The 27,834-nt window shown below is 38.3% G+C and overlaps 1 protein-coding gene across 1 annotated transcript in view; it reads right to left on the minus strand.

Annotated features, from left to right (window-relative positions):
- Window positions 1–10,773: 10,773 nt before the first annotated feature.
- The window catches only part of GAP43 (growth associated protein 43), a 104,115-nt gene continuing 87,054 nt past the window's right edge, over window positions 10,774–27,834 (minus strand). The window contains exon 3 of the mRNA XM_059687785.1: window positions 10,774–11,461. Within this exon, the coding sequence (XP_059543768.1) occupies window positions 11,373–11,461 (89 nt within the window). The 3' untranslated portion in view covers window positions 10,774–11,372. The remainder of the gene's footprint in view (window positions 11,462–27,834) is intronic.

Consider the following 27,834-nt stretch of genomic DNA (forward strand, 5'->3'; position numbering starts at 1 on the left):
AAACATGTTAACACAAAAACTTGTATATAAATGTTAATAGCAATTTAATTCACAATAACCTTAAACTGGAAACAACCCAAATATCGAGTACTCCCTCTGTCCCATAATAATAGTAGCAAGTGAATATTTAAACGGGAATTATTGGCGAATGCAGCTGTAAGTTATGTTGTAGCGCAAAATTGCGAAGCCTTCAATCAAAATCAATGTTTCATGACATCTGTCATCTGTTTTGACACATCTTTCAATTTTTAGGTTAATCTAATTATTATGAATTGTAGCTATTTTTCTAATTTCACCCGCTGATCGAAATCAATTGTTTTATTTCAGTTGACTATCAACCCATTGTAAAAGTAAGAGGAAAAAAAGAAGAGTTTTCAAGCAAAGATAGAGTTGCGATTGTCCAGTTCTTGATGCATCAAAAGAAAAAGGAAAAGTTGCAGAAAGGTGCAATTACATTAGCTGCAAAACAATTTAAGTGCAACAGAATGACCATATCAAGAATTTGGAAACATGCTTCCGAAAATAATTGTCAAGGAAAACCTTATGCTAATGTTGATTCTTTGAAAAAACAAATCTGTGGATGTAAATGCAAAGATTATGGAGAAAAACTTAAAAAACTTAGACATATTCCTTTTAGCAGAAGAAGCACCATATTAGCCTTTGATAATATTTCTCCCAAAATACTGGATAATACGTTTCTGTCACTTCAACAAGTTATGCTGGAAGCAATGAGGAACGATGGCTCCAATAATTTTAAGCTCACACATATAGGGAAAGCAAAGCTTCGCAGCCAGGGGATCCTATCTACAAGTTTAAAATGCAGTAACGACATTATTGAAAAATCCAGAAACTATCTGAACACTCAAAATAAAAATTAGGAGTACCATTTTTAATTTATTGTTTAATTTAATCTAGTTTTTTGATAATAAATGTGGCATTCTATATTTATTTTCTTTTGCTACTATTATTATGGGACAAATTACATGCATCAACTCCTACTATTATTATGGGACAGAGGGAGAAGCAGTGAGTGAATAAGCAAATTATAGCATATCTAGATAATATAACCATATTCAGCAATAGAAAGGCATGAACCACTGGTACATTAAATAACATGAATAAGTCTCAAAAATAAACTGCTTGAAAGAAACCACACACGAAAAGGTATATATATATATATATATATATATATATATATATATATATATATATATATATACACACTCTCACACAATCCTAAGCAACCAGGTGACTATTTGACTAGTCTACCGTTTGGTTGCTATGATGCTCACTGACCACCAGGGGGCAGGCACAACAGGGCCAAGATGAGCAGGAGCTGCGTGGCACCTGGCTCAAGCTCGGCTCCTCCCTGGCTTCCTGCCGCTTTGCGCACTACTACATCCCTGTTGAACTGCTGGTTTCGGCTGATACCCGCAGCGGGGGGATCAGGCTGAAACCAGCAGTCCAACATCCCCCGAGGGGTCCCAAATTGTGAGAGGGCACAAACCAGGCTGAGGGACCCCACCAGTGCATGAATCCATGCACCAGGCCTCTAGTATATCATATGATCTGTTTATATGAAAATCTGGAAAAGACAATTAAAATATAATGATTGCAAGAGGACCAATGATTGCAAGGAGTCAAAGTAGGTTTGGAAATGGGCTGGGAAAGAGCAAAAAAAAAAAACCACAACTTTTCGGGGAAATGGAAATATTCTATATCTTGATTATGATGAGGGTTACACAGGTGTATAGATTTGGCAAAGCTTATTGAACAGTACTGTTAAAAACATATGTGGCAGCGCTAAAGAGCAGCAAGCTGAGTGACAAGGAGCAGCGAGCAGGTGGGCGGTAAAGAGCGAGGGGTCCCAGACTGTGAGAGGGATCCTGAACTGCATGAGGCTGCAGGCTGGGCTGAGGGACCTCCCCACCCCCTTCAGTGCACAAATTTCATGCATCGGGCCTCTAGTATATCAATAAAGTAGATTTTATATTTAATATAATTGACCCCTATTTCTTCCAGGGGAGACCTTTGGTGTTGACTAATCATCTGTATTTTACATGATACCCTGGAAAAATTTCTACTTCCTAATTCCTTTGGAAAATATCCAGGATAGACACATGTGACAACTGATTCTGTGGGTATTACAGCTATTTAGGTGAAGCTCCAGTGTTTTTATTTTTATTTTGTTTTCAATTCTTTAATTTTTTTATCTCATTTTCTACTTCTTATCAAAATATTTTTATCTCATTTCTACTTCTTATCAAAATACACACATACATATATTAAATTCATATACATAAGTATATATTGTTTTCTTACTCTAGGCAACAAAGCATTCTAATTTTTATTTAAATAAACACCCACTCTATTGTAATATAACAGTAATATACTCAGAGTAAATATTTTTAAATATTTGTTCAACATGGTTTGCTAATAGGAATGGATTCGTGTTGATTAAGATGTATAATTACTTTCATACCATATGCTGTTCTGATGTAAAATAAGGTTTAATTTTTGAAGGAGTCACCTAAGATTTTAAGATTAAATCCTATCCACTGTCTTGTTCATCTAAGCATAAGATATGTTTTATGACTTCTACTCAGAGCTTGGGATGGGGGCAGTGTCATCGGCATCATTGAATCTCACTTCCAACCTCAGCTATATATTATCATGCTTTCCTCCTCTGTAGACATAATGGTATTATTTCTCATCATATTCACTTTGTGCATTAAATCTTGGAAATATCTGATCAACCTGTGGGGGCAAAATGATATGTTATATATATTGGACAACAAATCGCCATGCTTATCACAGATACTCTAAAAATGTCCAGGGTCCAGGAAACTAGGACCAACTGGGTGAAACCATCACCCAAGAGGTTATTTATGTGTAGGGGTTATGAGGGCTGGCACTGCATAGAGGAACTAAAATGTCAGGGATCTTTTAAGTTGTACATGGCAAAATTACAATTTAAATAAGCTTATGCAAAAAAAAGAAAAGGGGTATTAACACACATAATTGAAAAGTCCAAGAACAGTACTTGCTTCAGGAATTGTAGAACTAGAAGACCAAATAGTGTTATCAGGACTCTATCTCTTTCCATTTCTTGGGCAGGCTCTCTCCACTTGGTAAGAAAACAGCCATTATCTGTGGAAGACTTGCATTCACTTGTCTAGAAATCCTACTAGGAAGAAAATTTTATCCTGTCAGCTTTGGTAGAAAATCCTAGGGGAGGACCTGCCTTTAGTCAGATGCCCATGCTTAAGGCAATCACTACAGCCAGAAGATGTGATGGTCTGATTGGCCAGGCCTGGTTCTTATATCCATTCTATGTTGAGCATGAGAGGAAAAGATTCTGAGTCAGCTCCATTCAAACTTAATGGAATAGGTTCAACATAGAAAAGAGGTTGTATGTTACTAGAGAAATGTAAGAAGATGCTGAATGGGCAAGAACAATGGATGTCTATTGCTAGGTAATGTTACAGAACAGTGACTCATGGATAAATACTATAGTAGAAGGAACCACTTTTTAAAATGAGTGCTAGGCCGAGACCGGTTTGGCTCAGCCTGCGGACTGAGAGGTCCTAGGTTCGATTCCGGTCAAGGGCATGTACCTGGGTTGCGGGCATATCCCCAGTGGGAGATGTGCGGGAGGCAGCTGATCGATGTTTCTCTCTCATCGATGTTTCTAACTCTCTATCTCTCTCCCTTCCTCTCTGTAAAAAATCAATAAAATATATTAAAAAAAATAAAAATAAAAATGAGTGCTAGATTCAAAGAGCAATTAAAATACTTAAAGTACAATTTGAGTTGTAATTTGGAGAGACATTAATTTGCTATTTTGAGATCATGCTCAATAGTAGGCAGTATCTTAAGAGCTAGAGACAGAAGCAAAACAAGGGAAAGTTCTTGCCTTTATGAAGCTTATATTCTAGTGATAGAAGACATGCAAATAAAATAATTGAGTAAAGGATATACTGGTAGTATTTTAAATAGAGACAAGTATTATCTCTACTTGAAGTACTTTCACAGGGAAGGGTGATAGGAAATATGGAGTGAGCTGGTCATGGGAGGCTTTGATGAGAAGGTGACATTAATCAAAGAACTGAAAGAGCCGTGTGCATATCTGGAAGGAGAGCATTTCAAGCAGAGAGAACCACGAGACCAAAGGTGGCAAGAAAGTCTTAGAGATCCACTCGGGCAAAGTCAGGACTAGGGCAAGCAGGGACTATGAGGAGGCCACGTGACTGGAATCTTTCAGCTGTCATTTAGTGGTTGACTCAAAACTTATCAGACTCATTTGGATAATTGCTGCCCCAAGTTCACCATCAGGTATATCAAAGCTCTCAGGAAAATACTTCTCTTTGTTGAGCATGAGAGGAAAAGATTTGTTGGATGAGTTGTAACTGATGCTGCTGTGGGAAGTGTACAAAGCCAAAGGAAAGGAAAAGGAGATACTGATAGGCCAGAATTAAAGTCCATTCGTTCATTCTCTCATTCATCCATTCATGCATTCATTTATTTAACATCTGTCTGTTATATTCGGACACCAAGGAAACAGAGTACAAAAACGAAGCAGGACAAAAATCCCATGCCTAAGCACTTTGCTGTCTAGCAGGAGTTGTCTGCACAGACAGGATGGGCAACATCCAGGGGAGGAAGGCAGGAGTCATAGGTACAGGTTGGCAGGTGAGAAAGTCATAGGTACAGGTGGTACTGCAGGGCACTGTTGGTGACCACCCATGCTGAGGCAAAGGCTGCCTTTCTCTCCCCAGGTGGAGGGGATGCTTAGAGACCTCACTGACTCTTGCAGTTGTAGAACCCAGGACACAGGTGGTGCTCCTCCACATCCCCCATGGCTTAATGAACACTCCAGGGTCTCCAGGTTCTTCCCTTACCCTATTTGCTAAAGAAAGAAGCGGGAAGGACTATGTAGAGAAACAAAGAAAGACAGACAGAAATGTTCCTCCTTTGGTTTCTATGCTGAATCTCTTTTCCCAACATGGTGGAAGAGAAATTTTAAGCAGCATAATTTTTCCTCCCATGCTTTGAAAACATTTACAGGAGAGAGCAATAAATTCTTTTTACTCAGTGTATAAAATGAAATATCCATCTTCTTAAATACTGTATAAACATAAATTTGCATTTAGGATGAGTTAATAAATGAGCACTCAATTCTCACAACATTTAGTAATAATTACAGTCTATAAGAGGCCCTAGTTGATAAGCTTTGTCAAGAACATGAGCTGTTGTTTTATTTTTTAATTAGAGGCCCGGTGCACGAAATTTGTGCACTTGTGGGGGGGTCCCTCAGCCTGGCCTGCACCCTCTCGCAGTTCGGGAGCCCTCGGGGGATGTCTGACTGCCACAGAGGAGGGAGAGGCTCCCACCACTGTGCTGCACTAGCCAGTTGTGAGCCCGGTTTCTGGCTGAGCAGCACTCCCCCTGTGGGAGCACACTGACCACCAGGGGGCAGCTTCTGCATTGAGCGTCGGCCCTCTGATGGTCAGTGCACGTCATAGCAACCAGTCGTTCTGTGGTTTAGTGGATTTGCATATTAACCTTTTATTATATAGGATATATTTATTAATTTCAGAGAGGAAGGGGAAGAGAGAGAAACATCAATGATGAGAGAATCATTGATCAGCTGCCACCTGCACACCCCACATTAGGATCAAGCCCTAAACCTGAACATGTGCCCTGACCTGGAATCAAGCTGTGACCTCCTGGTTCATAGGTCGATGCTCAACCACTGAGCCACTCTGTGGGCACGAACATGAGTTTTCAAATGACACAAATCTAGTTTTGTAAGCATACTCGTACCAGACAATCCCTGCAGTGGGAGATGGTGAAAGCCCACCAGGCATTGCAAACTGGTGATTTGTTTTGGCAGGCCCAGTGGTGTTTTTGTTTGTTTTTTAATTTATTTTCAGAGTGTTTAGGTAGGTCATGAATTCTTCAGCTCACCACAAACCTGACCAGCGTGGGACCAGTCCATGTTTTCTATATGCAGCTATTTCATAGTCTATACCTTCTTTAGAAAGCAAGGAAACTTCTTAAATTAATTGTATTAGCTTTCTAGGAATATAAGACATTTAATTCCCCCGTCCTCATGGGCCAACCTATGCTCAAGCCTCACAGTTCCTGGATAATCACTAAGACCTCCTATAATCATTGGAAAATTGTCTAGAAAGCAAGGACCTTAGCATTCCCTTTGGGAGTCTCAGGGAAAAAGTAGAGTGAGGCACTAGAGTCCCGGCGTGGGCAAACTTTTTGACTCAAGGGCCACAATGGGTTCTTAAACTGGACCGGAGGGCCGGAACAAAAGCATGGATGGAGTGTTTGTGTGAACTAATATAAATTCAAAGTAAACATCATTACATAAAAGGGTACAGTCTTTTTTTTTTTTTTTAGTTTTATTCATTTCAAACGGGCTGTAGTTTGCCCACGGCTGCACTAGACTCAAGGGCAAAATTGAAGATCACATCAAAACAATAGTAATCAAAGTAATATTTCAATGCAATATTTTAAAAATCAAAATTAATGCAAAAGTATCTAGAATAAGCAAAATATGAAAATGTCAATTAAAGACAGGTTGCTATTTGCTCGTTTCACCACCCTGCATTATTGCACAATGGTATCTGTCCTTTCCAATCAACCCTCAGTTCCCTGACCCAGCAAGGCAATGGAGCCCAGGTCCCCAGCTGGTAGGTTTATGAAGGCTGACAACAGCAAGCCAACAAATTGGGCAACGTGGACCTTTCTATGTAGCCATGCTTTTTATTGTAGAGCTTTTATTAATCTTTCTATTTGATTCAAAAAATTGGATATTTTAGTAAGTGTATATAGCATTGCATGTTTTTCCTTTTGTCTCAGGCTTTAATAAGGCACCCGGAAACAATGAGAATCTTGAATTGTACAGTCCTTTGTCTCCATTTTGTCAATCTATTTAAAAATACCTGCAATGTGTTAAGCAGTTTTCAACATCATATATAAAGCACGGTCCCATTGATGTCTTAAATATACATATCTATCTATGCATATGAGTATAGATAATTAGATAGTGGATAATATATCAGAAGAGAGGGAGACAAACAGGCAGACAGACTATGTAAAGCTATATCTCTAAATGTTAAAATGCTCAAATCTGGGTGTAAACTGTGAAATGATTTTATCTTCTTTATTTCTTATATTTTCTACCTTTCCAATAGTATAATTTGGGTGGTTAAACAATAGAATTATTTTAAGATTCTTATAACAATCCCATGTGCTCTCATAGCCTGATTATGTGTGACACAGGGTTAACCAGGAACATGTTTTTTGTATGGAGGCATCTCACTTCATCAAAAATGTACTTAGTAAGGTACCATCTGTGATACTAAATAAGCTGTAATTACCAACAATGACACATACCTGTAAAGAAAAAAATCAGGTAATCAATTTTCTGGAAAATGTGCATTCAAAATGTCCTTGCCACTTTAATAGAATTCTCCAAGAGAATTTAATGACTCATCATTCTCATACCTATAGTCTTGTCTTAATTCACAGTGACTGAATTTCTTTCCAAGAAGAAAGAACAAAAGCACAATTATATAGGAGTAAATATGTAACTAAAAGAGGTGGTGGGTGTGGGTGCAGGCCTTGCCTACACAACAGGCAGGCATGAGTTTTAATCTCTTAAGGGAAAAAAAATGAGTTTTTTTTGTTGTTGTTGTTTGTTTTTTGAAATAAAAAAAGCCTACATTTCTATGCTCATTAGCTAACATTTAGCTAGAAGCATCACCAATCATTAAATTAATTTTATAACCAGCTTAGCAGAAGCTATTTCCATGACAACAGACAATGTATGAGAAGGTTAAAAAAAGTTAATGGAATTTGTAGTGATCTTAATAATGCTTTATGGAAATCATTCATTAATTTGATTTTCCTATTGCTCAGGCTTCCATGACAACTGCAGAACTGGTTGGTATTGGGAATAATGCATTTTGAGAGCTCCAAAGTGTTTTTGCCCTAGGGGATTGAGACAGAGATTTGGTAATCCCTCCCCGCTCTCCCTTTTGAGGTGAATATGGGAAGGGATCGCTGTAAAGACCCTCAGATTACCTCAGACTGACCAAGGAAAGTCAGCCTTCAGAAGGTTTGGTCAGAGCAGCAGGCACAGTGTATCCTTACTTTCTTCTGAAATCCACATCAATAAATTTGCTCATGAATTAAATGTTATGTGAAAAAAAAAATAAAAAGAGGAATCATGCTGCTTCCAAGGTTTCTGAACTAAGCCACAGGGTAGCTGATCGTGAAAAAGACTGAAGGATGAGCAATGGGTAGAGTATGGAAATAAAGGATTCTATTTTAGAAATACCTTCATCTTCAAAAAACTCAAATTGTCTTACATCTTGATTGAACATTTTAAGCCCAAATAATTCAGCTCAGTCAAGAGACTATTTCATGAATACGTGGCCATGGTTTTTTGTCAATTGAATATTGGGTCTGGTACCCAGAATATGATCTTATTATCATTTGAAAGAACTACTTACCAATGTTGAGGGCTTTCTTAAACTTATTCTCAACCTAGTTTTTATTTTTTGAAAGTAATCAGATGTAGATATTTCATAATCAACAAATTGTGTTGCTTTCTGAACAGATTTGGACTCTGTTTTTGTATTTTGAATGATCTGTTTCCCAGGATCACCTGATTTTGTGTGTGTTGCGAACAAGTTTGAATCACATTTCTTTGTGTCAATGTGAGGGTTGCAATTATACTTGGCATGCCTTTTAAAATTATTATGAGCCTCCCTGAGCTGTCTTCCCCACCTTTAAAATTCTATTAAAGAGCCAAGACTTTATCAAACAAAGCTATGCATAAGTAAAAAACAACACCCGAACGCTGACAAAACTAGTAAGCTCTAAAAAATTAATATTAACATAGACTTAAAAATCATATGCTACTGTTTTCAGTATGACTATGGATTCAGTGGAATTTAGAATTAAATTTTGAAGGAGAAGTTAAACTGTTCCAAGTCATAGAAATGTTACTTACAAGAATAAATTTGGGGAAGATATTAAATGATTTATGCTATCATAAAAACTTAGAGATAAAATAGAATTCCTAATCCAATATATTGCCAATATGGCTGCACTCCATTGATGACCTTTTCTAAAACCTTATCTCACATCTGATGAGATCCTACTCAGATAACAACTGAGTCCCAGGTACTTGCTTCAAAGTCTTCTTTGGAAATCATACCAAGACAGGACAAATTTTAAAATCTTAAATTATTTTGTTATATTATTGATGCTTTCTGATCTTTTTTTTCTTTATGGTTGCTTCTCTCAATGAAAATTCTATTTAATGTCAGTGACAAGGATTGATCCCTTGATCTAGGGAGGACTGATCCTTCAAGTGACACTAGCTTTCTTCAAAGCATTAACCAGACATCAGCTCCACACAGAGATGAGTAGAGTTACCAAGGTGTAGGTCGTACCTCCTAAGATCACTTATTTACATGATCTTATTATTTGAAGGTTTTGAAACAATTTTCTCTTCCTTGTTAGAAAATTACATGTGCAGATGAGTGTAGGAAGCTTAAGGGGATCCATTGTCCATGCTTGTCCATGGGAGGGAACTCAGGATCAGACAGTGAATGACTTGTTAGGAATTTGCACCAGGATTGAATTGATTTAGGAAATTTAGAGAGAATAAAGAACAGCATCAGATATTTCAAAATTTAGGGACATAGCTGTTTCTCATGGGAACTATTTACCTTCTAATAGAGGGTATGTAGAAAACAGGAACTGGAAGGAAATTTGAAGAGTATGGATATGCTAAAAGAACACCATTTCTTTATATACTACCACCACCCACAAGAACAATGATAATAACTAATCAAGAATCTGACAGTTGCCTTGTGTGGGCATAAGGCCAACAGAAGTCAATTAGCAGGAACATATAGAATGGGCTGTGTCAACACTTGGGTTACAATAAATAATCTAAACAAACTCTTGGAGGTTTCTAAGAGTAGTGCATGCCTCTATATTGAACTTGTTAAAATCTATAATAACCTGCCATTGGGGACTTCTCCCGGAGGATGAGAACACCCCGTGGTGACTGCAGTAAAAGTCTTAGTAAGGGACCATCTGTGACACTAAATATGCTGTAATTACCAACAATGACACATACCTGTAAGTTATACCCCTTCTTCCCAAATTCATATGTTGAAATCCTAACTTCTAATACCTCTGAATATGACCTTATTTGGAGATAGGGTTTTGACAGAGGTAATAAAGTTAAGATGAGGTCACTGCAGTGGAACCTAATCATATTTGACTGATGTCCTTACAAAAATGATAATTTAGACATAGAAATAGCCATAGAAAATTAACAGAGGTAAAGAGAAGATGACCGTTTATATGCCAAAGACAGAGGCCTGGAACAGATCCTACCCTCATGGCCCTCAGAAGAAGCCAATACTACCAACACCTTGATTTTAGAATTCAACCTTCCAGAACAATGAGAAAATACGCTGTTGCTTAAGCCACTCAGTCTGTGGCACTTTGATACAGCAGCCTAGCGAACTAATACGGCCCCGACCATCCCATTGAGGACGAAAGCCGTTGGTCCTGGCCAGAGCCTTAAGCTTCATTGTCTTTTCTTTGTCAGGTTGCCGGTGTATGAATGGGAGGCTAGAAAGAAGATAAAATGTAAGATCCCAGTTAGAGGGTGTATCAAGCCAACTAATGATAAGGTGGAACAGAAATACAGAGCCATTGGAGTTTGATTACTCTCATGGTTTATTAATATTCAGATTGAAAAAGGAGCCTTAGAGCCGCAAGTAACGCTAATTGGCACATTTGCTTTATTTATTTATTTTCAAAACAAATTGAGTTTTTAATTTTTTTTCTTTTTGTTCATTCCATCACATTGAAAAGGAGGAAAAGAAAAATGGTTTTGAATTCACTCGATATTTTGGACTCCTCAGATGAACGGAACATTGCACACACACTTGGAACAGAGAGAGATAGAGAGGAAAGTGGACTCCCACAGGGCCACACGCACCAATTCAAAAAACTTGGATACAGTGCAAGAATTTCCCAAAATGATTGGATCATCATTACCAAAAACTCGCCATAACAACACCAAGAAACAAAAAATGTTTAAGCCACACTGTTTGACTTGGGATCTTTCCTGCTTATTTTTTTTTTTAAATGTTTGCCACATAGAGAGAAAGAGGGCTAGTGGGTGGGAGAGGACGGACTCACAGACGTGAGCAGGACAGGAAGGGCAACTTCAGAGTGGTGCTGAGAAGAGGGTGGGGAGAGACAGGGTCCAGGAGAGGGGAGGGCGGGGACGTGGAAAGCCATTTCTTAAGAGTTCAGGCATGTTCTTGGTCCGCCTCGAGTTCTTCTCCTTTACCCTCATCCTGCCGGGCACTTTCCTTAGGTTTGGTTTCATCTGCAGCTTCTGAAGAAAACAAGATGGGAGGGGTCGGGAGGGGGAGAAGAGTTAGTATTTTTTCTCATCTGTTCACATGATAGTGCAATGCATTTTTTTTCATACCATTTCACAAGTGCTTTACGATGAAAGGAGATTGCTGTCTTAGTAATATAATTTCCAAGCTCAGGAGAGTTACTTCCAGAAGGTTGTTCAGTGACACATATGAAGAGCTCAGGAGCTATGATATTGGGAGCAAGAAGCCCACACAGAAATTACCATTGTCTTTAATCTCTCAGCCTTACAATCAAAGTATCCATGTACAGGCTCTTAACACTGGGAATCAACAATAATCTTGTATATTTTTCATTAGTGTCAGACTAATTGTGACAACTACTTTATGTGGATCATTGAACAGTCATCCCCACTCTCTCATCCCTTATTTCTAGTATTATAAAAGCTGGAAAATGAAATACTTGTCCAGCCCCTTAAAGCTAAAGCTGTCAAAGCACACTTGCCTTATGAATAAGTGTATTCAATGGGGATTTTTGGAGTGTTTGTAGAAGACTTTAAGCTATTTCCTAATTGCAGTCATTTTAGTAAGACTACCTACTACTACTCATAAATATTTTTAAAGGCCAAAACCTTCCAAAATGACCATTATTAACCATTAAAGACACAACATACCAATCATATTTTCCAGCAAAATTTTTTCTATGAGACTAACTACATTCTGATCATCATAATACTTTATGTACCAGCAGCATTCCTCATGGATTACAGAAATTTAGTATGCTAATGAGTCATTTAATGTTCTACCAAAAGAAAGTTCCCAGATTTATTTTAGCGAGGGCCTTCTATAGCAATTTGAAATATTTTTATAGAATTTAGTTAGCTCCCAGCCTTGCCCAATGTGTTTAGTGCCCTCTTCAAATTACAAAAGAATAGAATATTGATTTGAACTGTTTAGAAGAATTAACTGTAGGAGCGAAATAATACTTCAAAACTCTCTTCCTAAAATAAAATCTTAGAAGCTAGTATGTATGATTTGAGGGAGATTAAAACATTCAAAATAAAAGGTGGACATAGGTTGGGTAAGATGAGAGGAATTATATATTTGTGGAATTAAGGGAACAGAATTCAAAAGAGGAAAACAAAATAACAAAAATGTAGGTAACCCTGAGAAGCAGTCATACTTTCTGTCCCCCATTGGTGGGCAATCAGGTTAAATCCCCCCCAATTTCCCCACTTTCTATTGACATTTTTGCCTGGGCCTAGGGGAAAAGTTGACACTTGACATGCATCTGTTAATTGAAGTCGCTACTATTTTCTATTAAAAGAGCTTCAATATCTACATATTCTCTCCTCAAATGCTTCAAACTATTTGAAACATAATTATTTATTTATTCAATACATTTGTTTCAAGCACCTGTAATGTGCCAAGCATTTTTATAAGTATTGAGACGAAGCAGTGAAGAAACAATAAATATCCTTGCTCTTGTTTAAGCCTTTCATAATAAACTTTTAACAAACAATGAAATCTATAATCATAATATGTCAACAGTGAGAAGGACCTTTAAGATCATTCATCAGTAATTAAACCATAACTCTTCAAGGTCAATAACAATATCTATTTTGCTCAACTTTGAACAACTAGCTCCTAACCCCTGCCTAGAGCAGGGAATGCCCTCAATTAATATTTATTGAATGCAAGAATGAATGGACATCCTTATTTCATAGATGAGGAAACTGAAGTCCAGGAAAAGGAAGAGATTTTCCTTAAATCATAAGATTTTCTCATGACCAGGTTTTCCCATTATATCAGGTTGCCATACTCAACCAGAGGGGGTTCAGCTCAAATACGTTTTATCAATTCAGCACTGGAAACTAAGTACCTAGGGTTCACGGGTTTTGAGTGACCTACAAAACTTCCATGATTAAAAACAAATTGTTGTTCCCAAATCTGTATAATAAAGAGCCAGGGTCGTAACGACCAAAGGCTCGACCAGACCAGAAGTCAGTGCTGGGTTGCCTAGGGGGTCTAAACTGGAAGTCAGACATTCCCCAATGGGCCGCCAATTGGAGTGGGTGCAGGTTGGGCTGAGGGAACCCCCCCTCCGTGCATGAATTTTGTGCACTGGGCCTCTAGTGTAAAATAAAAGTCATATAATTAAAACTGATAAAGTTCAGTTAGATGACTACAAAAGGTAACATGTCAGTCAGTTAGCTGGGATTCAAGTCAGCTGAACACACACAATAATATATACATATTTTATATGAGATGAGAGTGATTTTATACTTGTTTATGTTATTGAATATTAAACAAAGGGGTTATTTTTGTATTATATTAAGGGACAACTAGTTAGTAAAAATAGAATGTGTCAAATCAGTGGATTCAATGAAATTCTTATAGACCACAGGGAATTATGGGGAGAAGAAAATATAAAATAACAACGTTTTATAACCACAAAAGTGAGGTAAGCTAAGAACTCATACCAATATTTCTTTAAAAAAGTAAACCTACATGCAAATGAATAAAACAGGCAATCAGATGTGAACCATATGCCTGCTCTAGTTAGAGCCACTTAAATGAGAGACTGCATATGAGTTTGATAAAGGTTTGAACCACAGACAAAGGGAAATTTATTGAGAACAGAACCTGAGTTATAGATAAACAGGTCCATTTGAGCCTGAATGTCAGCAAGAACTTCTGGGGATTGCTAAATTGCTCTTTCTTTCACTGATGCTGACACTAGACAAGTCATTGTAGTTAATAAATCATGTTGACCATATGGTTGTATATCTATATTTTCTTACCTGTTCTATCCAGCAGCCTCTCTGCCTAGAAAGAATCATGACTTATGACTTCGCTGGCCCCTAAAGCACTTAATTATAGCTAACATATTTGACCCTGACTCTATGCTCAGAACATTCTACGTATTTCATTCTATGTCATTTTATTTACTAGTAATTCTCACAGGTACCTTAATCATCCAATTTTATAGGTGGGAAACTGAGGCACAGTAAGATGAAGTAACTTACCTAAGACCACACTGTTTATGAATGGCAGCAAGGAATTCTAACCTAGGACAGAGCCATTTGGCAGCTTCTACTTAAGATTGCTCTTTCTGCCTTTAACTTTGCCCAAGAAGAGTGGGTGTTCACAGAGTGGGAGCTAGAGTAGGGAGTCCACAGGTATGTAAGCCTGGAGCCTATAAATTCTAAAAACAGATCTTGGTAAAAGCTGCTCAGAATGGAGGGAAGAATCCTGATTAGTTTTGTCTATCCCATATAATAAAGCGGTCATATGCAAATTGACCATCACTCCAACACACAAGATGGCTGCCTCCATGTGGTCAAAGATGGCTGACCCCATGCGGACACAAGATGGCAGGCAAGGGGGGGGGGGTCAGTTGTGGGCGATCAGACCTGCAAGGAAGGGCAGTTGGGAGCAATCAGGCCAGCAGGGGAGAGCAGTTGGGAGTGATCAGGCCAGCAGGGGAGAGCAGTTAGGGGTGACCAGGCCAGCAAGGGAGGGCAGTTAGGGGTGACCAGGCAGGCAGGGGAGCAGTTAGGCATCTATCAGGCTGACAGGCAGAAGCAGTTAGGGGCAATCAGGCAGGCAGGCAGGTGAGTGGTTGGGAGCCAGCAGTCCCAGGTTGTGAGAGGGATGTCTGACTGCCCCAAGGGGTTCCAGATTGGAGAGGGTGCAGGCTGGGCTGAGGGACACACACCCCTGGGCACGAATTTGATGCACCGGGCCTCTAGTCTATATAATAAAAGCCTAAGCTACCAATACGGCAGAATGACCAGTTTCTATGATGCGCACTGACCATCAGGGGGCAGACACTCAATGCAGGAGCTGCCCCCTGGTGGTCAGTGTGCTCCCATAGGGATAGCACCACTCAGCCAGAAGCCAGGCTCATGACTGGCAAATGCAGCAGAGGTGGCAGGAGCGCTAAGGAGCAGACATCCTAGTGGTAAGGAGCAGCAAGCAGGCGGGCAGTAAGGAGTGAGGGGTCCTAGACTGTGAGAGGGCGCAGGCCGGATTGAGGGACACCACCCTCCAGTGCACGAATTTCACGTACCAGGCCTCTAATATAATATAAAATCTTGTCTTAGTACTTTCTGGTGTTAATTGCATAATTTTTAAATGCTAGGAATTAGTTAATATGTACAGTAATCTTTAGCATTTTGTGCAAAAACTATGATCATCATGATGAGTGTCAAAGATAGATGAATGGCTGAGGCCAGTTGGTCACTCCAGTTATCATGATCCAATTAGGTTAATTAATCACATTTCCCATCTAGAGGATCAGCCTCCCACTGAGATAGTCATTGCTTAAGAAGAGGCTGTAGAAGCTAAAAATTACATGACATTTTTAATACCGAGTGACATAGGACAAGTGAGTGAAAGTACAAGGTCTGAAGCTGGAAAATAAGGAAAACCTGCAATTGCTGCTATGACAGCTGAAACCCATCAAGTTCAAGAGTAGAAAACACTTGTTGTTTTTCAGTTTAGCTCTGAATATACTTTTGTTTATACTAAACATAAAAATCTCATGCTAATGAAGTTCAATTAGATGTTTATCTAATAATGATATTGTAATTTTGGTTAAGACATTACATGAAAAGAGCAAGATTAAATTAATCACAGGATCTATCTATCTATCTATCTATCTATCATCTATCTATCATCTATCATCTATCTACCTACCTACCTATTTATCATCTTAGGTGGCCAGTGAATTTATCCTCTATAAGAGTCATTAATATTCTATCTAGTGATGGCTTCTCTCCACAATTCTTCACCAGGGGAAATCAACCCTCAAATCCAGCTTTATTATGAGAAGGAGTATGTCAAAGAAAAAACAAATGATGATGCATTTTAGTGGTTTGGTCTAAAAGGGGTGAAAAAGTTGTTTTGTTTTTTTAACAAAATTGACAGTTTTGATAATGTTTATATTAAATAGTATTTAAATTCTCAAAAATTACTATCTGTCAGTTTTTACAGACCATGTTAGAATCTGGTAAAGAGCCATAAACTTCTCCAGCCTTGACATTTTAACCCTGACAAAAACATTACTTTTTCCAGGCTCAAAGACCTCTTAGAAATCACCATGTTCTCTAGCAGTCTCCATGTATTTGATCATTTTCTGTGTTAACTTCAAAAGAGAGAGTGCACATCATACACAGTAAAGCCATATCTTCTTAATGTCTTAGAGTTGAAGGATGCTTCAAAAGAGAAGAAAAATGTGTAAATTTACTCATTTATTCATTTGGTGAAAGGTCCTAGGCCGTAGTTACTACGTGCCATGCACTGTTCTAAGCACTAAAAACACAGCAGCGGTAATGCAGCAATGAAAACGCCAAGCAATGATCTCGACCTTCTTAGAATTTATATGCTAGTAATTACTGGCATGTGTATTGCTTGTTGGAGGAGGAGGCATAAAAGAAAACATAGTAGTTAGGTAAGAAGTCAGCACAAAGAGGTATTCTTTCTCCTGGGATTTGCAAAGTTGAGTATCTTGAATGAATCTCATAAGTTTTGAAATAGGAAAAACCCTAGTAGGTTTCACATTCTGGATTCACAATAACCATTCCTAAAGGAATACCAAGACCACGTTTAGATGCCAATAAAGATGGAAGTCATTTCTATGCCCCTTGGAAACTGTGTGGTGGTAGCCTTGAAAGAGTAAGGGGATCCATGGAAGCCTTCACAGTGGTCCTGGAAAAATGCACACCAAACCGGCTCTCTGATCCTTGCTGAAATAGATTCTGGAAACTGCTCTTGCCTTTATGCATTCCATCCATTTCCTCGAAAGGGTGAGAATAGCACGTCTGCACATTCTGTTGGTGAACAAATATCAGGAGCATATGCAGCAGCGGCTGCTTGCGCGTCAGCCAGGCAGCCGGCTGCAATGCTGCTGAAGGGATGGCGGTGTTCCCAGCTGCCATCGCCTACACTGAGCTCTAATGGCCCTGTTTACTGGCTCTGGTCCAGGCCCCTCCGCAGCCCTACATTACTGAAATTAGGTTGAGTGGATTTCCGAGTAAAACATTACCTCTTGGGACCTGCCCAGCTCTCCCCAGCCTTGTCAACATTGATTAAATAGAAGCTGCTATCATCTTGGGGCCATGCCCACAATTACTCTACCAGTCACCACTGGGCTGGGGTGTTTGCTCCATTTCCTTTTTTTTATTTTCATCTTTCTTGAGTATTAAGTATCATCATCTCAAAGTCTCAATGGAAAGCGATAAAAAAACATTTTGCAGCTAACTCACATATGTCCCTCTTATTACTTACGGGGTCTTCCTCTTGAGCTGTGTACCAGATGTCGATCTGGAACCTGATCATGGCTTTTGGTGGTTACTGGATCCACATTTTATGCTTTTCATAATCATATTTTACATTTCAAGTTCCTTTGAAAGCACTGAACCAGTGTACACTATTTTGATGTCAACAGAATGGTGCAAATATCACCTATGTCCCCTCCTTGCTCTCTGTGCTTTTGAAAGAGAGTATAACCCTATTGCTTACAATACTATTCACTTTAGGATTTCGAAGAAGAACAAAGCAGAATTTAACCAAGAAGAAGACTCAGAGGCAACATGGCAGGATACCTGAAACACACTCCTTCTCTCAGAAGTTGAGGCCTAGGCTCAAGCTGATTTATGTTCTAGCCTTGACTGCGCAACCAATTAGTCATGTGACCTTTTCTTTCTTTGACTCAGTTTCCTAATCTATGAAAAAATATGAATAGTAATGCCTACCCCACCTTATTGCAGTTTGTTTGGAGGTAAAAAAAAAAAGGGGGGGGTATTTGAAAGGACTTTATAAAATTTAAAGTACAGTATGTAATACGTCAAGATTTTAATCCAACCTGTGGGGTTTGGGTAAAAACAAAAAAACCCAAAACAATGCCTATCAAGTTTAACATTTCTATCCCAGGAAGAAAAATAATAATCCTGACCTCAAAACCCCGAAAATCTTTCCCAGATAAATGACTAAGACAATTTCTTCCCTAGAATGTTCCTGTAAAGTCTCTAACTCTAATTAGAAAATAAGAATACAGTGATTTATTAATTAAATAGAGCTGCTCAATTATAGAATCTAGGATTTTTAACAGATAGAACAAAAGTTAGTGTTTTTTTCTGAAAGGAGAAAAGACCCAGAGATTTTAAAATGTTAAAACAAAACTTAAAGGAAATACAGTTTGATCTTGAAAACTTCTTAAACATTCTCTATATAAAATGTCTGCCATCAAAAATTAGATGTTTGACCTTCTTTCCCCATTAGGTAAGAGAGCTGGTTCTAGAGCCAGAATATATGCATTTAAATTCTATCTCTGCAGACTGGTACAGCCACTGTAGAAAACAGTATGGGGTTTCCTCAAAAAATTAAAAATAGGCCTAACCGGTTTGGCTCAGTGGATAGAGCGTCAGCCTGCGGACTGAGGGGTCCCCGGTTCGATTCCAGTCAAGGGCATGTACCTTGGTTGCAGGCACATCCCCAGTGAGGAGTGTTCAGAAGGCAGCTGATCGATGTTTCTCTCTCATCTATGTTTCTAACTCTCTATCCCTCTTCTCTCCTCTCTGTAAAAAATTAATAAAATATATTTTTTTAAAAAAATTAAAAATAGAACTGTCTTTTGATCCAGTGATTTCCTTCTGGCAATATATCCAGAGAAACCTGAACCACTAATTCAAAATAATATATTCACCCTTATGTTCATTGGAGTGTAATTTGCAATAGCCGATATCTGGAAATAGCCCAAGTGCCCATGGATAGATGAGTGGATAAAAAAGCTGTGGTACATTTGCACAATGGAATACTATGCAGCTGTAACAGAGAAGGATCTCTTACCCTTTGCAACAGCATGGAAGGTCCTGGAGCGTATTACGCTAAGTGAAATAAGCCAGTCAGAGAAAGACAAGTATCACATGATCTCACTTATATAAGGAATCTAATGAACAAAATAAACTGATGAACAGAATAGAAATAGAGGCATGGATGCATGGCACAGACTGACAGCTGCCTGTTATATATAATATATTTTACATGTATTTATATTTATAAATATAAATTGTATATGTGCAGATTTTTATATATATAAAATGTATAGACACAGACAACAGTTATGGTGATAGCCAGAGGGGAAAAGGGTGAGGAGGAGTTGGAGGTGGACAAAGTGGGGAAAAGGAGGACAGAAAGAAACTTTGCTTGAGGCGATGGGTGCACAATGCAGTGTGAAGATGATGTTTTATTGACTTGTATAATTGTATTGTTTTGCGAACCAATGTTACCCCAATAAATAAAATAAATAAATAAAAATTCTATCTTTGACATTTACCATGATTTTGATTAAGGTATTTAACCTCTTGTTGCCTCATTTTCCTTTTCTGTAATTTATCTGTAATTGGTGATAATATTGGTACCTGCCTCCTGGGCTTTTTATGATATTTAAATGTGTTAATTATTTAAAGTACTTAATAATGAACGGTGTGTTTCCATAAGTGCTCAATAAGTGTTAACTATTATTACATGACTTAAAGGGGACTAACATTGATTTAATTTTTACTATGTGCCAATCATTGTTCTAAGGGGTTTCACACGTAAGTATTCAATATACATCTTGCCTGCTTCCCCATTTCTTTATCAGTAAACTGGGAATAATAATATTTACCTCATAGATTTGTGACGAGTGTTAAATGAGAGAATAAAGAACTTAATACAGTGCCACTACTTGCTCACCTATGTGCCTAATGAATGAATTATGTTCTTCCTCTCTCCACATTTATGCTCATTCAATCTTAGCCCACAATCAAGAGGAAAGTTTCTTCAAATATCCAAAGAAAGGGAAAGAAGAGTTTGTGCCTTATGAAATTTTTGCTTGTAGAATGAAAATGAAATTAAAAACTCTAAAAAAAGGCTTTGATGTCAAGGGTCAGGGTTCAGAAATGACTGTGAGGGTAAAGATGGGCATCGATCAAACTTGAAGGGCATGATTTTGTGATGCAAGAATCAAGGCTGCTAAAAAGGAATGTCTCAAAAGGCAATCACCTATGATATTGCCTCTATTGAGAACAGAACAATTTCTCTATTTCATACCTGGAGAATAGGAAGCAATTGATTTTAAAAGGAAACAACTTATCCTCAGCCTTAGCTCTATATGAGGTTAAATTTTGTAGCAAAAAATTTTGTAGCAAAAATTTATCATACTGAATGAGCAAGAACCAAATTGTCCTCTGTCCCTGACTATGTAGTAAATTTTGTATCTGGCAGGCAAATTATAGAAGATGACAAATCTCCAGGTTTATGATATCTATCTAAGAAAAATTCCCTTACTCAATAATTATCAAATTCAAAACTTGAAAAAGACCTAAAATTTCTTGTCCCTTAACCTTATGGAAAATAATCAAATACAGTGAAAGTTTTCAATTTCATGATGAGAAAGACCTTTTCATTTCCAAAAAGCTTTGCAGTTATCTGGGGACAGGGCATGTATTGGGAAAGACATTGGCGTTCTGATGGGGTAATTCTTTCTACCTATGCACAACTCTTTCTCTTTTCTGGGCCTTCTGAAGCAAGGAACTACAGCATATTTTAAAGAATAAAGAGAAAACAGATGGAGTAGGAAGGAACCATTCTCTTAAAAGAAATCCAGGCACAGAAATACCCTACTTTTGGGGAATCTAATAAAAACACGATCCCTCCCCCACCCCACTCCTAGGATGATCTCTAATTCCTCCCGCTGCATTTAGGAGGAAATTAGTAATTTTTAAAAAAATCAGAACTTAGGTATTTGATGTTAATTATTTAGATCCATACTTAGGAGATGAGGAAAAATCAAACTGTCATCATCATAATTAGCTAGTTATTAATCTTAATAATAGGAACAGAGCAAAGTGGCAGCGGGGGTTGGGGGGAGGCAAACATTATAAGCATGGTCATCTGAGCAGCTTCACGAGGAAGCTACAACTTCACACGCCCCAGGGAACCTTGGGTCCATTCCCAGTGATCTGGGGGAGGGACTCAAACAAAAGGGGAGATGGACACATGGGCAGTGAAGTCTGGGTGAGGTAGGGAAGGTACTTGTCTGTCAGTCTAGCTAGCCTGAGGAAAAGGATCATTGGCTAGGAGGGTGAAGCCATGCAAGCATGTGAATTCTTCAAGGATTAATTGGTTAAGCTACTGGTTACAATCCCCAAACAAAAAGCTTCCTCTCTCTTAAGCAGCTGCATAGACCATGGCCATGCAGACCCCACACACAATGGACTGCAGCTGGGAACATGAGCTAAGCTAGCCAGATGCTGGACTGGACTGGACTGTGCTTTAATGGGGAACAGAGACTCTTGGCAGTGCCCATAATTCTAGCCCTGCTGAAGCAAGATTGGACTTTTTCCATGGCGGAATAGACAGAAATGGGACATTGGACACCCAGGAGTTTAATTTCATGGAAATAAAGATCACTCATCCTCCTGTTCAAATCTCATTAAATTCCTTTCCTTATGACATCACAAAAACTCCACTTCCACTGGTAATGGCTGGGGTACAGAGGGCACCCCATCTATATCAAAACAGGCTAATCATGTTTCTTTGTCATTTGTCATTGAATTTATTCTTAGTTTTTATTCCTAGCACCTTTTCACATTTATTGAAACTGGCTGCTTAAGCATCAGACTAGCTATTTAAGCATCATACTAGCCATCATACATCATTTTGTTTGTTTTCCCTTAGGTATCTCTATTATTCTCATTGTTTTCAACAATGAGCCACCCTAGGTCTTATCTAGTGATCAGTTACAAAAGCATAGTCATTTGTGTCTGTCAGACCTTGAAAAAGTTAATGAACAATCTGGGTTATACTGGTTTACATTTTAAAATTCAACTATTTATAATGTTTTAACATATAATGAATGAGTTAATATGCCTTTTTACAAAGTTTTCATTTTTAATATTTGTCTTTAAAAACAAAAGCAGATGTAGGTATTTCAAATTCCACAATCTGATATGATGTGATTAAATTACTTCTCTGACTCCAGGGTTAAAATACAGAAATCAAAACTAGACATAATTCTAACTCCATAAGAGTCACTCCAATAGCCATGCAGCTACCTAAAAACTTTTCCTGTGTATGAATAACTATTGCTTGGGCAACATTTAAATTTTAAAATAAAAGCACTAAGTCTGTGAGTTATATTCAGCTCAGGCATTGCTATGACTCACCATGATGTGTTTGATTGTATTTGCAATACACCAGACAATTATTTATCTTTGCTGTTTAATTTTCCTTATGGCTGTATCTACACAGCACAAAGAAAACTAAAGACTTGGTAGTTGTCTTGCTAATTTTATCAATGCAAATGGATAAACCACACAATTCAGGACAAAAATATAAAATCTGTATACATTGTCACAGAGTCGGCTTGTAATTGTTCGTAAAAGTACAGAATAGTGGATGCTGAAGGGGATCTTAGAGATCATCTGATCTCAGCCCCTCATTCCCTCTGAAGATGGAGAGTTTCTGTGACTTGTTCAAAGTCACACAGCTAATTACAATTCAGCAAGTCCTCCCATAATACTATAATATCTCTCACAACTTTGGGGGATGAGAGGATTCTGTTACTTGATTTTAATTTACCTGTCTCTCCAGTAGTCCTAAATATACTATATACATCTATTCCTCCCCCCTTTTCCTCTTTACTATCCTCCTCCCCTTTTCCCTCTCTCTCTCACTTCTCTCTCTACTTCTTTCCTCCCTCCCTCCTTCCATTTATTTTCTCTGCTATGAAAAAGAAGGTAAGTTCAGTATAATTTTGCTATAAGGGCTACACGAAGTAATTTTATTACTTTTTAAAAATTAATTTTGAGAGAGAGAAACATTGATCTGTTGCCTTCTGCACATGGCCTGACTGGAGATCGAACCTGAAACCTGGTTATGTACCCTGACCAGGAATCGAACCCACCACCCTATGGTGTACAAGAACCAACTGAGCCACATCGGCCAGGGTCAGAAATAATGTTAGATAGTCCAGTGGCTTGCAGAACCACAGGGCGGAGGATTATTGTTGTATCAAACTTCAACATATTAAGTACAGATTGTGAGAAATGAAGTGGATATTTCATGCAGAGAGGAAAAGAAATGGGGACTTCTAAAACTGTAATTTAGATGGAATAGTCACCATTGCTTTGGGAACGCTTTATAAACTGAATGACTAAAGAGTTATTAGGTAATGAACGTCCAGAATTATTGACAATTACTAAAAATACTGTCATATCTAGGAATCTATAAGAGATCATGATTAGGTTGTGAAGAAGAGGAAATAAAAGTGCATGCCATTCCCCCATCTACCACTCCCTCCACTTCCCAATGAAAGCAGAGTGTTAAAATACCAACTGAGAAGGTTTAACTCAATTTTGAAATTAATTTTAAAAAACATTATTGTAACAAAAAAAGCCCTAGAGAAGGTGTTTGTGCTTTATGCTTGCACGTAGATAAATAAATGCAATCTCCATCTCTTACTGTGAGAATTCATTTTGCACTCTTTGTGAGTTTTGGCTTCCTGGGGCCTGTCAAATTGTGGCACTGCCTGTGAGTGAAAAATTGTTTTCAGAATCAATAGCACTTACTGGAATACAACCAGAACTATATAAAAAAATAATATTTTTATTTGTATTAATTTTTCTCTTTTTAGTCAAAGATGCCAAAGCTCTTTACTTATATTTAGTGGCAAAGAATGTAATAGCTTTGGCTATTTGGGGACATTGGGACAATAAGCAGTTAAAGAATAAAGACTTGCCTGGCTGCTGTGGCTCAGTGGTTGAGCATCATCTCAAGAACTCAGAGGTCACTAGTTTGATTCCTGGTCAGGGCACATGCCTGGGTTTCGGGCTTGATCTCCAGTAGGAGGTATGCAGGAAGCAGCCTACCAAGGATGTTTCTCTCTCATGGATGTTTCTATCCCTTTCTCCCTCTCACTTCCTCTAAACATCAATAAAAAACATAGTTTTTTAAAAAAAGATAAGCTGGTAAGTCTTAGCTTATTTGAGATAGAACTCAGGAATCAAATACGTCTGCCCATCATAAAATATTGAAGAATCATTCCATTATCTCCTTTCTCCACCCATTTTTGTTTTTGGCATCTTCTTAAAATATTCCTTTTTTCTTAGTTTCAGCAATAATGTTCTGGATTTTTTTCTTCTATTTTCTAGCTTTTATTTTTCCATTCTGTTTCTAGATTTTAGTCCCTGTACCCTAACATGTCCACAAACTAAGATTCAATTATAAATTCTCTTTGTAGACTCTGCATCAGAAAACTCATTTGCTCTAGTGACTTAAACACTGAACCCATCATCAGGTCATCAGGTAACCAGCAAATTTTTATTATCACTGCCATATTGTTAATCCCCACACATCCCTGTAAACGTATTATTTCCTTTATCAAAAAACTTTACTATTTCCTGACTTCATATATATTAAATTCCAATATTTCTCCACATCCTTGACCCTACTCCTGACTCTAATATTATATCTCAGTCTGTACTGGACATCACATCACTGCAAATGATCACTGATTAGCCTTATCATTCTCTCCCTGATCCAAGTTTAAAATTCTCTCTCTCCATATGCACCTATCTATATCTTTTGGTTCTTCTTTTTAAATGATAGATCTCTACTTGAGGCCATGAAATGCAAGAAAAAATAACTGTGCTGATGAAAATCATGCCAGACTCAAAGGCAATAGAAGCTAACCATACTACTACTTTGAAACCAGCAGTACGCAATGGAAGGAAGTGCAAGTGGATAAAGATAACACAATACCTGAAGTACATGTTTAAGGAAAATAGTCAAATAGGAGGTCAACAGCAGGGGAAGTCAAGTATTAGAGGCTAGAGGAACATAGAACTAGAAAGAGACCAATACAGATAGGCCATGGACATGTCAGGGAATCTTTCAGCCAGCAATAGGGCCCCCAATCATGGGAGTAAGAACAAGATTCCTATCTCTAAGAGTATGATGATAATAAGGCAGGACCTTAGTCTCAGAGAGACCAGAGTACAAATGAGATGAATGAGACAGGGACTTAGATAAAGCAAACCAAGCAGAAGTCTAGTTAGTGGAACTGTTTAAAGTAAAAGACCAATTACTGGTGTTTAGGTACAAATAGACTTGATGCTGAGCCAATTGTGTGTAGGGCCCTTTAAATTTCTCCACCCTAGGAATGACAATGACATCAATTTCAGAACTAAGCATAGAATTCAATCTGAAAGAGGAACTGTGAATGACCTGATCAGTGGTGCTTTCAGGGATAGATGGCAATATCAGACTAGGATTTTAGGGGGTGGTGGAGACACTAAAGTCTGAACCAATGCAGTCATATCTTAATAAATCTTTCTGTTTCCTCTTGAAGACTTTTTTGTCATGGATAGTGGCAGCTAAAATAGTTATTTAAAGCCAACAGACGATAATGTGAAAAGGGAGAGGAGATGGTTGCTGTCCCAACAAATTATCTGATACAATTGAGTCATTTACATGAAAGTGTACTAAAAACATTTTTTGTCATGATCTCACTATAAATTCCCTTGGACCTGCTCCCTTGTCAGCTGTCTGTTTGGCCCACACGTCTTTGCCATCACTGCTGACTCAGGTCAGAGAAGTCCAGAAGAGGAGCACAATGGCTTCTAAGCTCTTCCAGGGGCCTAGGCCATCTTGTCTAATTGTTGAGACCAAAAATAAGAAAATACTATAGAAAAAATTAATTAAAAGTTAATTTTGTTTTTTAAGTTAGATTTTCATGAGATCTTGGAAGGAGAATTAATTAATTAAAGGAGATGTAGTAATAAATTTGGGGATAAAGATAGTATTGAAAATATTCAGAAGTTGTAGTGGAAAATAAGAAAAAGGTATTTTACTGAAGTTAACTTGAGTATAGATTATAATAGGATGAAAATCTACAAAGTGTCAACACTTTCTAGCCAAAGACTATGAGAAACACACCCGTAGTTGAATGCAGTGGAGTTTGTTGACATGTTGCAGGGAGAACACACACTGTGGGGAACCATAAGGTATTGCAGTTTCAGGGGGTTAGAAAGGACTATTTGGGCATGTGCTAGGAGATTTGGATTCAAGTAGGTAGAGCTTTGCTCTGGATTTAATGCTGTCATGAAGCAGGGGTCATTTTATGATTGTAAATCTCAACAAATATTATCTGAAAGGAAGGAGGATTGAGGCAAGTATCATCATCATCCATATTAGGCAGGTTTGGGAAATACTTGGACATTTTATTGTGCAGACCATGGCCATATTTAGGCTGTGCTCAGACGTGATTATGGTGGTTTGTTTGTCTTGGGCCATCATACAAAGTCTGATGTTGGTGTTCTGTGAAACTGTTTGTGTTAACAGGAGAACTAAGGCCTATCTGTGAGCACCAAGCCAGCTCCCGGCTGTCAGGGCCTTCTTTTCTCTTTCTCAGGAGAAATAAGGGAGATTCAAGTTGACTTTCCATATCTGACGTGCCATCATTAAGACCTTCGTTGCATCTGCCTGTGTCCCACTCTGAAGTTTTCCATCTAGTAATAATAATGGACATGTGATTCCCTTGAGCATCATAAAATAGAAATGACATTGATTGCACAGAGACAGCAAAAAGATTCCACCTCAACCAGCACCATCAGCTGAAGCTCTATCCTGAAATGCTTTTACTGGCTCTTAAAGATGCTCATGGCTCCCAAGGGACTAGTGGCACTGTTTTCTAATTTAAAATATCTTAATTAAATAAAATCCTTCATGAGGAAGACAGAGCGGGCCAGATTGGGGTCTGTCACCTCAGTTGTTTTCTCATTTCATTGATATGACAAGACAGCATGTTTGGGCTTTTCTGCCTCTCTCTTCCCCTCCTCCCTTTAATGGCCTGTCAAAAGGAAATTCCATCCTGTGTTGGCATTAATGCCTGCTGTAAATAAAGAGGAAATGGAGGGAAAAAGGAGGAGGAAAGAGAGGGTGTGTGTGGTAGAAGCTAGCTTTGCAGCTCAATTGTAAGGCATCTCTCAGTGTCTAGACACCAGCTGCCTGGTAACCATGGGAACCCACTAACTTTGGCTGATGGGCTGAGGAGTAATGACTCTCAGGAGATCTGGGTGGGAGCATGGTGGTGGGGGCAGAGGACGAAAGGTTGGGAGAGATGGCACAGGGAGTATTAGAGCAATAAGGGGAAGGGCAAAGACAAAACAAAACTCTCTTTGTGAAAGGGCGGCATTAACGTTGTTACTATTTTTTCTTATGCACATTACACACATGGTGACAAGGTACAAACCTGCTGTACTCTGCAGGTGTCAGGACACAGGTTGCTGAAGATGAATAGCAGAGCTGGAATGATTATATTCCCATCAACCTCCTGCCA

This window comes from Myotis daubentonii, chromosome 3 (genome assembly GCF_963259705.1).
Source record: "Myotis daubentonii chromosome 3, mMyoDau2.1, whole genome shotgun sequence".
Classification (NCBI taxonomy): Eukaryota; Metazoa; Chordata; class Mammalia; order Chiroptera; family Vespertilionidae; genus Myotis; species Myotis daubentonii.